The 18400-nt window shown below is 38.8% G+C and overlaps 1 protein-coding gene across 3 annotated transcripts in view; it reads left to right on the forward strand.

Annotated features, from left to right (window-relative positions):
• VCAN (versican) overlaps positions 1-18400 on the forward strand; it is a 113759-nt gene that overhangs the window by 33022 nt on the left and 62337 nt on the right. For all 3 annotated transcript variants that reach the window (XM_075021363.1, XM_075021365.1, XM_075021364.1), the window contains exon 6: positions 6360-6653. In XM_075021363.1, coding sequence (XP_074877464.1) covers positions 6360-6653 — 294 coding nt within the window. The remainder of the gene's footprint in view (positions 1-6359; positions 6654-18400) is intronic.

Consider the following 18400-nt stretch of genomic DNA (forward strand, 5'->3'; position numbering starts at 1 on the left):
GTTCAACCTAGCTGCTTAGGTCTTTGTGGTTTACCAGTTCTAGAGAGTGTTTCACAGTAATTTGTGACTTTGTTAAGGATACCTCTTTATTAGTCTGGTGTGTCAGAGAACCAGCCTGTAACAGCAGCAGGATGGGGGAAGAGAATTGCAGCTGAGACAAGGCGTTTTGTCTGTGCAGTTTGGGAAAGAAGGGGAAGGCTGGAGCATGAGTTGGATTAATAAACAGGCTAACTATATGTAGCCTCCAGGGCCCCTGCCTATGGTGAAGACAGATGAAACTTTTCATGTCTGTCTTGGCCCAAATGTATCTGTATGTTTTTTCCAGAGTATTCAAGACAAGGCTAGTGGTGTCCATTATCTTCATACAAGTGCGGAGAAGAGGGATAGATATGGGCGGTAGGTCTTACCTCCTTCATGTTTAAGCAGTCTATTAGTCCCGTTGGTGGCTGCTGCTGCATTTTTGCACGGGCCTTTTGGCCAAAGAGAGAAAGAGAGGAGGAGGAAATGGAAATTCTTGAGACACATGGTCCTCAAGGTGCAAGGGTAAATGCTTTAGTCCCCGAAGTGGCCACAGTATTCCTGCTTCTTTGTACACTTGACTAGATTGAAGGTTTGGGCAGACTCCATGTTTCTAAGGAAAATAAAGTCCTGATGGCAGTGTCTCATGACTGCTTGAGCTTTGAACTGCTGACCATGTAGCTGTGACCAAATGTTTATGAAGAGCAGTAACACCAGGTTACAGCTGCAGGTGGGGAAATATCCTTAGAAAGTTCCATATTACTTCAGGAAAAGATGACATTTTGTCACTTTTTGCCATCTTTCGTACCTGACTCAGGGTACCCTGATCTGCAACTGTAGTCACAGAACGCTGGAGTTCTAATATCCCCATGAGGGCATCTTTGCTTGCTGAGCTTGGTGGGTTCCACCATCTCCCAGAAACAACTAAAGAACAGGTCTGGAGTTCACCATAGACCCATTAAGCTCAAAAAAGGAGAGCTGCCAGATTCTTAGTGGGAGATAATGTTTCTTCTCCTGAAACAAGAACACCACCAAGAAGCTAAGACGGAAAGGTACTGGAACTTTATTGTCTTGTTTTTATTTAAAATTGTTAGAGTTAAGCATTTCCATCTATGGGAATGATTAGATTTTTGTGTATTTAATATCCCTTTGGATATTCTTATGTCTTTCTTTAGCTGACACTGAAGGTAGTGGAGGTTGTAGAATCTGAGCACCCAACCACAAGGTAAAGCTTGTGAGCACCAAATTCTGGATAGGACAGTAATAATGAAGGCTCCTGTTGCTCTGGGAGAGAAAAATGGGGGGAAAGACTAAAAATATTACAACCAAATAAATATAAGTGTCTCCTTAGTATTTGTCATTCCCTCACATAGTTTGGATACTAGCGAGGACATTTTATAGGTGGTTGATGAGCCACCATCCACAGCAGTTGTGTTACCAGATGTGTCAAAAGCATTCAGTAGGAGACTCACAGGTTACCTGTTAAGCTTCTCTGCAGTTAGGGAGAATCCTTCAGACATCTGTAAAACTTTTGTCATGGACTCGCATGTGATGCCTTCATCTGCCAGGTGCAAGTGGCTTGTAGCTTTTTGTTGTACCTGGCATGGTGGGTGATGGTATGTGAAGTTGAGGAGATGATGCTCTGATCTGGGAGGAGAACGCCGTATAGTCAGGCTCAAAGACCTCCTCTAGGAAGTAGCAACCCACCAATCCCTTAACTGTGGTTTCATGTATGGAAAAAGAAATTACTGATGAGGTCTGTGCTGGAGGGCTTACATCTAGATTCATTACTTCTACCCTAGTCAATACACATTGTGTAGTGACTCCCGGCTATAGTTCTACCCTGCCCTTATTTCTGTGCTTGCTTTTAAGATGCGTGATTCATGAAATTTGCATCTATAAACATGCCCAGCTCAGTGAGACGTCTCCTGATGAGAGAGAATAAGTGAATTAACCTTCAAAGGAATGAAGCTTGCTATAAAACCAGCTGATAAGTCTGTAGATCTTCAGCTTTTTCCTTGGGGGTTGTAGTGAATCAGCTTTCGTCTTCAAGAGAAAAACCTGGCTTCTTCATCTGGCTTGATATATTTGAAAGAGAGGGAAAAAGCATGACTTTCATCAGGTGGCTGTTTTAACCAAGCAAAACAAACACATGTAACAGGAAAATCCTGGGGATTCTTCATGTGCTCTTACCGCTGAGGCTCGATGATCAACTTGAAGCTTGGTTTTAAATGGGAGCCAGCAATAATATACATTACATTATTGTCTGCAGTCTAAACATTGTCACGGTCTCAATTTCACCCCCTGGTACTGTAGAACTAATTTCTGTTCATCTGCTGGTCTAAGCCCTGGGGTTTGCCTGCATAATATTGCTAAGTTATTCTGAGTGTGCTCCAGCTATAAAAACATTGCACGGGGCTTTTAACACACACACACACACAAAAAATTGAATCTGCCCTGCTTTGGTATTGGTGGCTATGTCATTTGTTTATCCACCAGACAAGCTTTCTCTCTTAATTTCCTTGTTTCCAGTGTTTTGGCTGGGAAGCTTAGGTGTTTTCAGGTATCGTAATAAAGACACTGTAAGAGTGTGTCAGGAGGAATCCTTCTGCTAAATAGGTAACCCATTGTGCTTCCAAAAATAACAATTAATTTTAAAGACTCTGTGGATTAAATACATTTTATTAGATTCACTATTAAATTTCTTGTTTTTTAGAGGAAGTTTCTGTGCAAGGGTCAAATGCTTTTCTCTTTGGTACTTTGAAGGAGTCAGGATGTTTCAGGTTCATTGACTGACATGGTGGAAGTCAGGATTAGAACACAGGTCCTTTTTCCATGGCCTCTTGAAAGCCTCTGTCAGTTTTGAGGCTGAGTCCATGAAAGAGTTCAGCAGAACCTAAGTTCCATTGTATGATTTTTTCCCTAAGTGCTTGGGGTGTCAGAGGAAGTTCCTTGAGCTTCTCGCTGTTCTTAAGCCACGTTGACAGTGACGTAAGACCAGTGCTCTTTTTACATACAATAAACTGAATTTCCACATTGCTGTGAGGATAAAGAAGTGGGAGATTATTAAGTAGCACTTCCGGAACATGCACCCAAAATATCAACAGTTTTGTAGCCATCTCTTTCTGACCAAGGAGACTGGTGGTGAGCAAGTGTCTCAGCACTAATCAAGTCAGAGAGGTGACATGGATAGCAAAATGTCATCACTGCACATTCCAAGTGATTGCACTTAGTGTACACAAACAATATGTCCTGATTAGTTGTCTTTGTGCTGTATGGGTCACCAAATCCCTGAAGTGCTAAGTCTGCTGTCATGAAGTATACATGCCCACAGTCTGCTCCAGGTGAGAAGAGCAGGAAAGATTGTGCACACTTTCTCATCAAATAATTTAGAGCTGCTGTAAATCAAACTGATGCCATTCAGCTGAAGAAGTGTTTTGAGCACTGTTTTCTTCCCAAGCTCTTAACAGAAAACATAAACCTTTCTCTCTCTTTTTGTAAGGTGGTTTTGGAAGATTGCAGGACAACTTTTAAGAGTTTCTGGATTTATATAGCACACAAGGCCTTTATTAAACCCTTGCTTTGTTTTTCACGTTTCATTCCAACAACTACTATGTACATTAATGCACACTCAATCCTACAGGATTTTAATTTATTTTCAAACTGGACAGACAAATTGTGGAGTCGTATCTCTTAGAGTAAATGACTGATACTTGGAATGTGACTCTTGCACTTTACTGGATTTTTTTTAAAATAAGCATTCTGGAATCATAGAAAAACACTCTTTAATAGAGAAATTGCAAGCTGCCATGTTTTAACATCTTTGTACCCTTTATCTTATCACTAGCATTCCTGAAATAAATGAGTATTTACTTGGTATATGATGGAATGACAATAAGGGCATTTTTCTGAGTGCTCTGGCACCTTTTTGCCTTCTTCATGAATTTATCATCACAAATTCTTTAATATGCCAGATCAGTGGCAAAGAATATAACTTCTCACTTCACTTATTGAACTATTCTGGTTATGATGCATTTGTCCTTAAACACATGGGAGTTTTTATCATTTAGTTTTTTTGGTAAAACACCCTTTGACAAAGATACCTGTATGACAGCAGCTGATTTTATGAAATGAACCAAATAAATAGATGTGGGGTCAGTAGAATAGAGTCAATACAAAGAAAGATATGCCACCTATCTTTAAATGTGCAGTATTATCAATATTGTATATGCAGGCATACTCCAACCAAATTTAAGGCAACTTTCCATATAGAAATGCTCTTGTGCAACTTTGATAAGTAAGTTCTCTGCCAAGTGTCCTCTCTTACACAAGTACTGATTGAACCCTGCTTTTTGAAGTCTTATAACAAGACATAACCATTCACTAAGTTTATTTGCTTTAACAGAGAGCAGATGACAGCTCAGAAGAATAAATACCCATAACTTTAATGATGTTATGCACAAGCTCCATTTGGAGGCAGTGATCCAGATCAGTTGTTGGAAAAATTGCTTTGCTATTAATCTTGTACTGTTTACCCATTTTCCTGTGTATTCAAAAAGTTTCTCCCAGAAGGATGCTGTTGGGATTGTTTGACATTATTTAGTTTTTGATCCATCATGTTTGTTTCTAGTAACCATGAAAATGCATTGTTTTTGTTACTTGTCTCATTTTCTTGTCTAACCGGACCAATATCTGCTATTTAATTGCAGTAGTTTTAACTGCTAATTTTCATATCATATACATCATGGCTGCTGTGTGAGAGGATAAGTGAATATTCCTCAGAACAGAGGGGGCTGCTCTGTAGATGTCTTTGCTCCATTGTTTCATGATACTGCTGTTGGGAGAGTATGGTGGGATAACTGCATTCATCATTCTGTACTAGCCATGATACCAGATCCCCCTTGATGCAGAAAAAGCTGTCTTCTGCAGAGGTGTTTAATAAAAAAGTGCGTTATTGATGTGGTCTGAAGAGCTGAATGAAGCATTCTGGTACTTCTGAGGATGAATGATTCTTTGCTTTCCTTATCTGTCTCTCTCCAACAGACATGCTTTGTCCCTTTACCACTGAATTAGAAACTCCTTACAAAATATATAAAGAAACTTACACTGTGGAATTGATACTGTAATTGATACAGCTGTAATAACAAATCAGAGTTTCTACGTAGAAGGAAAAAGAATATTGGTACATTGCCTCCTTTCACACTTGCATTCCTTTCAAGCCTGAAACAAGCGTAATATTGATGTGAATGAAACTGCTTGGGGTGATGTAGTTTCTGTTTGCATTTTGCTAGGTTGCCTTGAGACAATTGCAGAGGTAAGACAGATTGCATGTCCAATATGATTAAGCAGTGCTTTCCTTCAGCAGTGACTGTCGTGTTCGGCCTACTGTACCTGAGGAAGAGAATTACTGTCTTGTAACAGATGTTTTGAATTTGCACTGTTTTCTACAGCTGAACATGTTGATTTTGGGTCTCATCAGTTTCATTTGAAGTCTGATCAAAAACTAGAAAGCAGTCGCTTTACTGTTTCATTCCCAGGACATGAACATCAGAGCCTTGATTTTGTTTATAGTGTTTGGGTGAATAAGGCAACCAAGCCAACTGCGTAATAGTGATTTAGCTTGGAAGTAAAATATTAGATGTGCTATTCAGTTTCCAACTGGACGGCTATTATTTACAAATTGTTTTTCCATGGAAGCTAAACTATACTACCCGCGTTCTATACTAATTCAGCTTTTTCACACAAAAAGGGCTTTGTGTATGCAACATGTCTATTGCATTCCCTCACCTTTGTTTCCCTATGGGACAAGATGAAGACTTGTGGAAATATGACATTAGAAGCTGTTGTGGAACAGTCAGTGAAGAACAGTTGGGTTTTTTGTGTATCTCAAGTAAGATTCTAGTGATGACTAAAAAGGTCAGGTAAGAGGCTTGCAGATGTAAAAGATTTGTTTTACTGAGAAAGTAAATTCTGTTGGACTGGATTTAATTAGTGCAGCTGAGTTGCCACATCTACTCCAACAGAGGTCACAGAGGAACTTCAAGGCTGCTGTTACCTCTAGCCTAGCAACTGAGGGAGGGACCCAATCTCCAACCACAGTGTACTTTGTGGCATAAAGTTTGCATATAAATGCTTATGCTTTGTGGTATGTTCATTTTCATATTCAAATCTGGGACATTTGATTTTCCAACTGTCTAATTTTTTTTAAGCGAAAAACTATTCAAACAGATTTTGGAAAAAATCCCCAACCTTGCAGGACACTGACTGGAAGAGGGGAACTAAGCTGACATGATGGTGGAATGTGATATTCAGTCTCTATTATCTTTGTTTTCTTCCTGTAGATGAAGTGGTTCATGTCTCAGTCCCCGAGAAGCTCACCTTTGAGGAAGCTAAAGAGCTGTGTCGGAAAAGAGATGGTGTTCTTGCTTCTGTTGGAAATCTGTATGTCGCCTGGAGGAATGGCTTTGACCAATGTGACTATGGCTGGCTGGCGGATGGCAGTGTTCGTTACCCAGCCTCAGTGGCAAGGCCCCAGTGTGGTGGAGGTTTACTTGGGGTGAGAACCCTGTATCGCTATGAAAACCAAACAGGCTTTCCTTACCCAGATAGCAAGTTTGATGCCTACTGCTATGAACGTAAGCTTTTTTTTAGTTCTAATTTTCAGTATGCTCACTGTGCTAACCCTGAAAAGTGTTTTCTTTAATATGTATTTTGTTTCAGTTCTTGCAGTGTACAAGAGTTTTTAAAAAATTGTTTTATCACTATGGCTTTACAAAAAAGAAAGAAAAGCCGAACTAAAATGAGTGTCTAAAAGTAACCTTGACAGACAAAGATAGGCAAAGTTTTAAGGTAAGATTTCAGCCTGAGTAGTGTTTTTACACAGAGGGACACACAGTACCCATAGTCACCCTCGGTCTGCAGATAATTTGGTGCTTGAGTGCGCCCTGGTCTCTTTGTGTCAATGAACATAAAAACAGAAGAAATGTCCTACTTGACCAGGTGAATGACTGTCGTCTAACTTGATGTTCTGTCTCCAGTGATGGCAATTAGAGAGACTGTTTACAGACTGCATACAAGCCTGGCCATTTTCAGGTCTCTGAGATGATGGTAATTTGGGGGTTATCAGCATTCCAGGCATTTTGTCCTATCATATTTTTCAGGCTTCTAAATGAGTTGTAAGTTCTCCTCTCACTCACTCAGTGTTTCACACGCCAGTCAGCTGGTACTGTGGATGGTCTAAATTGCCTTTCTTACTGCTGCTTGTTTCTCTCCTGGTACTTTCAGAGATGCAGCAAGCATTTGCCACATTCACCTGGTAGACTGCATCAATCTAAGCCAGATCTCCTCCACACCTGTCAGCTTTCCTTTGGCTTTGGAGTTAAATATTCCTCTGTAACCTTGTTCATTGTCAGTGCCAGCAGCCTGGCTCTGCTATTATTATGGTGCAGCCTATCCTAGCATAGGTTTCTTTTGTCCCAAAAGGTTAACCAGCTTCTAGTGTACCTGAGTTTCTTTTCCCTATATCATCTCACCTGTGCACCACTTCTAGACCCCTGCCTGTCTCCCAGACCTTCCTGGAACTGGCATTGCTTCACAGACTGCCACCATGGAGGTCCTGGTCTCATCTGCCTGGCCTCCTCCAGAACATTCCTCCTACAATTTTCTCTGTCGTTAGTGATGACTTCTTACTCTTTCCCTACACCTACAGAAACCCATCCATGCATCTCAAGATGTGCAACATGTACATTTCTGTGTAGCCCTTTCAAATACCACAGACCAGCTATCTGTGTCTGTTAAGAGAGGATCCCATCACTTTAGTTGTACCCTTTTAATAGCCCTTCCATCACAGGATGTTGTTCTTTGTGCAAGAGGACACTGATACTGTTGGAAGGTGCATCACATCGAAGAGATCAGAGTGCTTCAAAGAGATCATAGTGCTTCTTCCCAGCTGAATATCCTGCTTCCCTGAGACTTGAAGCCTCCTCAGCAACACAGGGAGGTTGGACTGCTCAACAGTTTTCCTGCAGGCCTCTCTGTTCAAGGAAGTTCCTGTGGCTGCAAATAGTACAACTGACATTAACATGTAAAGGCTACTTGTATTGAGTTAAAAGTTCAGAACTTGGTCTTTAACTATGAATATCTAGGGTTTTTTAACTCAGTCCTGTAAGTCAGAACAGCTTGAAATGTGCAGCCTGTACTGTCCTCATTTTTGTGGGTGGTGAACCAACTGCAGCTGCAGATCTTTCTAACTCAGGCATTGAAGGCTCATTTATGAACAAACCTTACTGCTTGAGAACAAATCCCAACATCTGGTGCAATGTTACAGTCTGGCTGTTGTCAGACACTCTTCTCTGCAATATTTAAAATAGAATTTATTTTTGTTTTTAATCTTTATTTCTTGTGGGTAAGGTGTTCCAAAACTTTGCATGTGGAAGTAGTCCTAATGGACTTCAAGGGAACTGCATAAAGGAATAAGGACTAGTTAAATTCAGGAGTGTATGCTGTAATCTGCAGAGAGAATTTTGTCATATCACTCCTTCTGTTCTTCCCCCAAATTGTTTATGATCGGTTTCAAGTGTTGTGGGTAAAATTGACTTTAATGGGGATGAAAATCATCAGTCCTTCTAAAAGACTGAAGTAGGGACTCGACATTTTGCCTGTAATCTAGTCTTTAGTTAGGACAAATTCTAACCTTCTGTTTTTCTGTGTGAATTTCTCCCCTTTTAAACAACATGTGCCTTTTCAATGTTCTTTCTGAAAGTTTTAGTTAACAAATTCTAGTAAGATACCATTTGTTCTGAAAACATCCTTGATAAGTATTGGATTGTTGCCTTTTGTATAACTGCTTTTTCTGCAAACTTTTGCCGTTGATACACGGAGAATAAATATTTCATTAGTTTGCAACCCAGGAAGTAGACAGTCTATGACTGTCAACCCTTTTACAAGAAAAAAACAGACTAAACAGAACCAACACAATTTGGTATACAGTGGGCTGCTCTGTAGCAATTTTAATTGCATTCAACTTTACATCAGAATTAATTAAACACCGCTAGCTAGATGACTCAGGTTTTGCCAAATACATATGGTTTTATGTAGGGAAATGCAGCAGTGTAATGCTGAACCGTGTACCCTCCTTCAGGGTGCCTGTGTGCCACATATTTCAGAAGTTACTGAAAGTGCTCTCTCCCTCTCAGAAGGTGCTTGGGATCTCACAGGAGCCAGCTGTACCTCTTCATTGCTTTTGCTAAAAGATTTATGCAAGTGGTGAGTAATGAGACTTGCTGCCTAGCATCTTGGTCTTTCATATCTCAAGCAGCTGCCTGAAGCAGCGACTGTAGAGTGAGTCATTCCCTCCTGTTGGACCCTTGGAGCCAGTCCCTTCTTTGGGGCAGAAAAAGGGAGAGAAAGAAAAAAATGGCTCTACAGTATAGCAGGAGGCTTGAATTTTAAGTCCTTGTTTCCAGTCATCTTTTGTCTGGAAGTTTCTTCCAAAGCTTCTCATTTTCTCTATTTTAAATTTTCAGTGCACTAGTCCATCACATAAAGTCCACTATCCCTAAGTTCTTACTTCTTTTAGCTCGATATGAAGCTTTTACACAGTGATTCTCACCATGCCAGACAACAAACCTGTTCTCCCCAAGACCTTGACTTTTTCCACGTAACTCTAATCCAGTGCTTATGGCTCTTACTGAGCTCATTTTATGTCTCACATTACATTGTTATGTTTCCTTCCTCACCTGAATACCCAGTCACACTAGAAAAAACTTCTGTTGCTGAAAAAGAAGAAAAAAGGGATGTTGTTACATGCATTTATGAGATCTCAGCCAGCTAAAGGGAAAAACACAGAGTGCCTCTGTGAACAGGGCAGGATCGAGCCAGCTATCCAGGTAGCACCAGTGCTGAAGGTCTGCAGCACAGATGTTCATGTGGTGATCTCAGCTCTTTTACAGCCTCCCTGTAAAGTTTCCTCTGCCTCCTGTGTGAAAGCTAGTGAAGTTCCCATTGACTCAGCTCCATGGGTAATGGCCACATGTTGCACATTTAGTCTGAAGTGAAATGGCAATGATGGAGGACCTGTGTCTGCCACTTTTACTCATGGTGAGTAATACTATACTCCCTGAGTAAGGGCACCAAAACAAATGCCTCACAGCCACAGAAAGGATGAATCCAGTGCTTGACTTTATACATACTCTGAAGCAATAGATTTGTGGCAAAGCAGGCATCTGTTTTAGTCATTACAAAGACAAATTGTATATTTAAGAAAGGGGATATCTCTTTCTTCAGCCCTGCTTAGACTCTTCACTCCTATACTGTGATTAAAAGTCTCTTTGGTGGAAAATCTCAAAATACTAATTTTAAATTGCAGTTCAAAGAAACCTCAATCTGTATTTTGAACATTTTACTTACTTTTAAAAAGGAACCATGTTTATTAAAATACATGAAAAACAGTAACCTGAGCAGTAAATTCACCTTAAAAATAATATGCACTAGTTTCAATAAAACAGCCAACCTGGACAACATTTAACAGTACAGTTAAGTTCAGGATTTGAACTTCAGCAGTGTTCTGGTTATAAAATTACATTGTGCAAAGTATCTTGACTTTATGAAAATAAAAGTGGCCCACACTAATAATACATGATTTAAAATCTAAAAATCTTGTTAAAAAAACCAAACAACCTTCTTCACTTTGATCATAAGTGTTTTTCACTCTACAGAAACCACATGGCTCTGAGTTTCTGAAACATTATCCGCGTGTTGCATATCATCCCTCCAAGACTTTCGCCAGAATTTTAAGTTCTTTTTTTCTGAGAGGTACGCAATCATGTGTCTGTTGGGGCTTGAAAAAGTTTCAGGTTAGACACATGATTAAGTACTTGAAAATCCTTGGAGGCCATCATCAGAGGAAAAGTTTTTCAAATGTTAACATATAGGACTTATAACATTAATATATTTACAAATAAAAGAAAAAAAACCAGAACAACTGTTGCTGAACACATGTTTATCTGTAAGAGAAAAAAACATTGTATCAGCAAAAAAAAATTAAATTTTTAATGGGTATCAATTTAATAGTTAGTTCTTGCATAAAGCTCTAGGGTATTTATTTAATTCCATCCCTCTATCTCCCAGTCCCATCATTTCTAATTCACTGAAGTTTGTGGGAATCTTGCCACAGACTTCAACTGACTTTGGATGGGGCATTTTATACTACAGCATCTGTAGAATAAGTTGCACTCCAGAAATGCACTAATCAAAAGGTATACAGTTTTTGTCTTACACACCTGCAACAAAAATGAACTTGAATTCACAGAGGTGGTTGAATTTTTGAAACATAAATTCTGCATTTTGCTGAGAAACACTGATTTATTAAAGCTGAATTCTTTTGTAGACCTGTATTGATTTTGGCGAGTCTTTCAGCAAAACATTTTTTGCTTGACTCAAAACACGTGTTGACTGTTTTGCTCTGGATTTGACCATTTTGTTTCAGCTTTGCTCTTTCATTTTGACTTTGTTTCATGCACCTTTGTTGTTTCTCTTTGGTTATGCCACTTTGGTTTGGCATTATGATTTCATTCTAGCTGGAGACTGGAAAATTCCAGTTCTGAGACAGCATTGCTGTATGTGTTCATCATGAATGGAGTCCACATTATTTTGATTTCAGTACAGCCCCATCAAGAGTGTATCCAAGTCAACCACTGCTTGTGACTGAGGGCCTCTTTCTTTGATGCTTCATCCATCTAAAGCTCAAAATCAGAGTGCACTTTTATAGAATAAATATAGGAAGCAGAAACCTTCATACGTATCAAGACAGACCTTTGTAAGATGAAAGTGGAGAATAAAGGTCTCTCTGCAAACCTCTTCCCTTCCTGCCTCAAAACCTCTCCAACCAAACCCTCTGTTTCTTGTCAGTTCGAGTGTTTTGCTAGGACAGGGGTGTTTGGTAATGCAAGGTGACTTGCAGGCAGTGTTCTTCTATGGAGGACTTCAGAGAAGGGAAAGAGAAAAAAGCCCCTTCTTCGGGAGGTCCTAGAGCATGAGCCACCATAAATGCAGACTAAGGCTCAGAAAACATCAAATATGCTTCACTTGTCCAGCAGCAGAATGGATGAGATTTTTAAGCATAGCTCAAAAGCTGGCAGAAGAAATGTTGTCTTCCCTTTTGCTGCATGTGACTTAGTTTGGAAAACTTTGAATAACTAGGCAGTTCTGTCCCTCTCCACAGCAACCGTCAGTAGCTACAAGTCCCAGCTATTTCCTGGATGAGGGAATTATTTCCAGCCTGATGTCAGGGACTGTATTAAGGGAGATCTGTGGATTTTTGATCAGTTTGGGAATGACCACGGAATACTGAGGACATAGGGTGTGGAACAAAATTATCAATCTGAAGAAAAAGAACAAAAAAAAAGTTTATCTTAGATGAAACACAATAGAGTGCTGAACTTAATAAAGCCAATGTCCTCCACCATTTCACAGTCCAGTATCAGAACGGGTAAAATGCCTTTGGGCAGGCAGGCATCTCAAGGTCATGGCACTGACCACAGTGTATGCAAGGCTGTTGGCTCTGGTCGTGCTTCCTTTCCCCTCTGTGAAGGTGAAGATATGCAAAAGGCTTAAGCTGCCTTACTGAGGCAGCTACCACTGGATAACAATTCTCTAGCTTTTATTGTTTTGCTAAGAAGTTAGATCTCTGTGCTTCTTTCAGGTATGCAGTTTAGCAAGACCTACATAGCTGCAGAGATCTCCAGTAATATCTTGGACCAGGTGTAGGAAGAATAAATCCCTGAAGCTCTCTGCTGGGTTTATAGCAACAAGCAAACATCACAGAGGCTGTGCACACTAACAGCTTGCAGCATGTTTCTTACTCCACTCTGCTTCAGTTGCATGGCGAAGGAATTTTGAGAAGTCAGTCAGATCATGCTGAAAATGGCAAGAAGATCTCAATCTGCTTCAGACAATCCTGTGCCATAGACCTCACCCTGAGAAGGAGGTGGTGGTTGGGTGCAGCTTGACCCTTAAATGCAGTGTAAAGTATGAACAGAGAGAACCTGATTTATCAATCTAACTGATATATGTGGAGCAACTGTTTGGAGTCTGAGGAGGTGGAGCTTCAGGTGGAGATGCTTCTTTTGCCAAAGCAAGTGAACTTGCATTTGTCTCAGTGATTCAAAACTGGGTTCCTTAAGAATAGTCCCTAAGTGCAAACACTGGACAGAGGGAAAGAGGAAAGAATAGAGGACACAGTTGAAGACATTTTCCTTTCATTCCCCCAGATCACTGAATGGTTCAGGTAACAAGGACAGGATTAGGAGCAACAAGGTGAAGAAGTAAAAGATCCATCCCTTCAGGTGTTCAAGTACAGGAAACATAAATTGGTTTTGCTCTTTATTACCTTTGCTTACTGCCATGGGAACTGGGTACCACTCATGGGACATACAAGTAGTTTATCTTGTTTCACACTAGGTGGGGAGAGCAAAGCAGCAAGAACTTTGCTGTTGGTTCCTGACCCGAGTGACAATCTTGGCTCTCGTTGTTCTTCAATTGGTTTTTGCGGTCAGGAAGCAAACATTACTGCTTTTATTTGGTGCTGGGCTACAGATTTCATTAGGAAGAACTGAGTAAAAAGACTTGCTGATTTTTTGTCCTCTTTGGCAGTTTTATTATAAATAATGTGGAAAGAGAAATGCTTTTTGCTATTGTTCTTTTGTGGATAGATTGACGGGTTATAATTTGTTCACAGAACTACACTTGCATGTGGGAAAACCAGGAGATAACATATCCTTTTGCCTTTAACCGTCTGACTTCAGAAGTTATGAAATAGCAAGTGGTTTTACTTAAGACTGTTTGCGTTCACATAGCTAATAGAGCTGCGGCCTCTGCTGTTTTGTTAGCTGGAAGAAAAGAACCTTGAGCAATGGTGTGAAGAGGATGCATGACCTTTCATTATGTTTTTAAGTTTTTCCTTACAAATAAGTTAGACTAATAGCTTTTAAATTTCTTTTTTTTTTAAGAATCCAATTCATTTTCTCTGATATTGCACATATTTTGTAATTGGGAATGGATACTGCATTTAGATTTTTTCATTATTTTTCTCATTGTATTTGGCTCATGTTTTGATGTCAAAACAGAGCATAGGTAAATGGAAGTTACACCTGGAGTTGTAGAGAAACTCTTGTAGCTGCAGTATCAGATTTTTATTCCTCCTTATGCTACCACATGTTTCGTAAGTAATGAACAAAACTCCACATCCCCTGTCCACCTTTCTGCTTCCTAAAATGAGTGAATGAGCGGGTACTAAGTCAGTGTAATAATGAGGGGTTTCTGGCTCAGTCTGTAACAAAGAGCACCATTTTATTTTTTTTTTTTAATCTGTTCTTACTCTTAGGCTTGTCCAGTGTGGAAGGTTCTGCCAGTAATTTAAACTCTAGCTGGCATACCTCTTGGAGTCAGGGCAGCATTCAAGACCATCTCTCTGCCACGGTTGGTAGCAGGGAAAGGAGAGACACACAGGACAAACTTAACAAAGCAGCAAACAAATTAACGTACAAAAAATATGTAAAAATTAAGCAAAGCAACCTCTCTGTTTAGGCATCGTGCTCTAAATGGGCTGGAAGATGTCAAACTGATGTTTTGGAATAATTTCTTTTGGCTGTTATTCACAGAAAGAATTCACCATTTCCAGCGGGTTTTTTTGACTTAAAACAATTTTTGTTGTTTTGGCTGTTGGCAATGACTCAAAACAATTTCTTTTTCTATCTGTAGGGTCTATGTCCTTCCAGATTCTTAAGTACACACCTAAATGTAAATGCACAAACAATATTTCTGAGTGCAGAGAAATTGCTCAAGTGGTTCAAGTTAGACACATAGTTAAAATTTTTGTGGAGCTGGTTATGCTGAAAATGCATATCTATAAATTATATATAATATATATAATCTTTAAAATAAGAATTTTCTCCTCCAGAAAGTACACCCAGATACCCTGAAAATATTATTAAACAGCACAGAACACATTAAAAATCTTACTTGGTAATTACAAAGTTAAACCACATCTAAAGTTGTGTAGTTTGATTTCCTTGAAAATATATTAAGTTTTAATATTGCTGCATTATTTTGAATCCTTATTTAAACAATGGTGGGAGGGAAGAAGAAGAAAATGATATACAGTGAAAGCATAAAATAAATAAACAGAGAGTGAAAAAATATAGTATCTCTGCGAAGTCATATACTCCATCCAAAATCAACTTCATGCAGATTGTTCAATATAAAAGGAATTGATTAAAAAATGACAAGAAAGTCTTTGATATGAGCAGCTGTTGGTGAGATAATTTGCTTTCTTGATTCTAATAAGTTCATGAATTTTATTAGGAAAATCTGCCTCATGTCTTGAATCAGAAGAAGGTCAAAGGAGATAGCATGTTGCATGCATGATGCAAGGAGTACAGTAATGCAAAACAGCTGGGTGGAGTGGACAACAGTTCAAACTGATGTTCAGTCTATTGAAAAAGCAACCTTCTCTTTTTTTTTTATTTTCACACAGAAAAAAAAAATGACATTGATAGATTTCTCCTTGAAGAAGCATCATTTTTTGATCGACTCAAATAAGTCTGCAAACCTGAATGATCTCTATGAAAAATCTTATATTTATGACAAAGCAGTTTTAGAGGTCCTGTAGTTGATATTAACCAGAACAGCTATCTGCACACCAGTAACCCTGTGTCAGTTTCCACAGGAGAAAATTTGGTGTTTATTGATAAACTCTTCAAAAATATGTGCTTTTCTTATACCAGTATATGAATTTGATATTTATCAATTCACTTATTAATACAAGCAAATAAAATACGCTTAATGTTTTTTTCCGGTTTACTTCATAAATGTGTAGCTATTTTATCAAGTAATTAGTAGATAATGAGTCATGAACAACAAATAACTGCATCTCAGGCATAAATACATGAACTTTTGGGACTTCCAAACATTTCTTGGAAATTAGGAAGCTACGTAAGTGGTTGTGAGTAAGTGTAAACAGTTTCCCAGCAGTGATGAAATAAAGTTACCTTTTTTCCACAGATTTTAAAATCTATTCTCATGCTTTCATTTTTGTCTAGCTTTGTTAGAAGGTATTATGTTTTCATGTTCTTTCAAACAGTAGTAGTCATTTAAAATATGGTAATTGGGTTCTGAATAAGTACTTGATGTTGGCTGCAAAACAAACTCAATTGCATTAAGGAAACTTATCCTATGGTTAGAAGGGAGAATATGAGAGTATGCTATCTCCTTTCCATTTTGCCGTAAAAAAGAGCTGTTAAGGCAAATTGGTGGATTCTTTAGTAGAAATTTAACAATTACCAACTACCACTCAGGAGGACGGTGCTAACTTACTTGTGTGCACTCTTCACTCCCTAGCTGTGAAGTAAAACTGTGGTTTAAACGATTCTCATGCAAGCAGAGAGGGAAAAAATTGTAAGAATTTGTTGATTCTTGACTATGTGAATGCCATCTTGAATCACACAGGCATTGAAAAGAGCAGTAAATATCCACTTTAGGTTGTAGAACCCCAAAACACAAAAATCACTTGTGTAAAAGCTGTGCTTTGCTTAGTGGGTTTTCAAGAACTTTACTCTGTCTTGCTCAACTGAAATGTTTCAACCTACAAAAAAAGAGTATATAAGTAGCTAAGTCATCTTTGTAAAACCACAAAAGGATTTAACATACAGTAGGGAAAAGAATCCATTCCTTTTTCTGCTGGCAAAGAACACCAGAACTTCTAAACATAGCAACGTCATATTTTCTTACCCGCACAATTTCCTTTTCACTTTCACTTCTCATTCAAGAAAGCTGAAATATCAGCTCTTTTTTTCTCATTTCCCTACTCTGTAAATCTGCCCTTTCTTCTAGAAATCCTGTGTAGCCATCATCTGGCAAGCCTGTCTACTTCAGGGTAAATCAAATAGGTCTCCTGCAAAGGTGACATTTTCAAAGTTCAGTGTGTGAAACTAGACAAATATTTGTGTGACCCTAACTTACGTATGTGGAATTCATATCTACAAATATCAAAGCCGTACCTAATTAGACATGGGTGCGTGAAAAGAACTGATTTGTGCACATACACTGTGTATGCTTGAGTATAAATTGTCATTGTACAAATATGTGACTGAGTTGAGTCTTTCTAAATTTTTCACTTATTTTCTTCCTCTTCTTTGCTCATACTATTAGCTCCTGCAAGCCCTGATTTAGGCAGAGGCTGCACCATCATCTAGAACATCTTCATCCCTATATGCCAGGCATTAAAAATTTTAATCTCAGAACTCACTTTTTCCCCTTATCTGTAAGATATTCCTACCTTACATTGAGTAAAGTTTCCTGATCTCTTTTATTAACTCACAGCTATAGTAATGAGCCTTTAGCCTTTAGCCTTTCGTGTAAAATACTGTAACTGCTTTGATTTCTGCATGTTAGGGGAATAGACTTCTTTGCTGTATTGGAAGTTGAGCAATATTTTCTTTTGCAAGAAGGTATATGTGTAGTTTTGTCTGTCTGGTAAGCAGTTAGTCCTCATATACACAGTCTGTTTAATGCATTCTTCATATGCCTGGTGTAATTTAAAGGACCATATTTAGCTCTTTACTTGTATCCATATAAGGCTTTTGACTGTCTGTCACAGTAATTAGCAGCACTGATTTAAGACATTCACATCTTTCACCTGTCTGTTCCTGTTGCTTTTCTGAAGATTACCGACCTGGAAGAACTGGCAAAAGGGACGATGTTTCAATCTTGAGCTTTTCCTGAGTAACTCCTGTTTTCTGAGCACAAACCACCTTTTTCAGGAGTTTAAAATCCAATACCAGACTACACAGTGTCATAGTTGTTGACACACATTTCTTCTTCAGATAGCATGGAAATCTGGGGTGGAAGGAATGGACAAGGCATAAGGCAGCGAGATTTTTTTAAACATCACAGTTTGGTTCACTGGAAAGACCTTTCTTTGTGTCTCTTGTGAATCTAGGATAGCTACCCCCTTACTCTTTCCATCATTCAGAGGGTTCAACACTCTGTCTTTTTATGTTCAACATTCCCATAGAAGCACTCTTGTGTGTGAAGGAGTTTCAGATGCATATCTTTGAAGTGTTTTCCAAAGATCAACATCATTATAGTATTAAGTTTATGATCTTATGGTTTACTGTTCTCACCTTTCCCCATAATAAATTTCTGTCAGTATAATTTAAATGTAACACAGCAGCTCTTGTGGCATTAAAAAACAGTACTTTCTGATGGCGTGTTTGTTCCTGTTGCTTAAGCATGCTGTCACTCCAGTGAGGATTCCTTTTTGCAATTTGTAATTATGTGCTGAAAATAAACTAAAGTGGTATTTCACTCCCTTTATACATTTGAG

The sequence above is a fragment of the Buteo buteo genome, chromosome Z (assembly GCF_964188355.1).
Source record: "Buteo buteo chromosome Z, bButBut1.hap1.1, whole genome shotgun sequence".
Classification (NCBI taxonomy): Eukaryota; Metazoa; Chordata; class Aves; order Accipitriformes; family Accipitridae; genus Buteo; species Buteo buteo.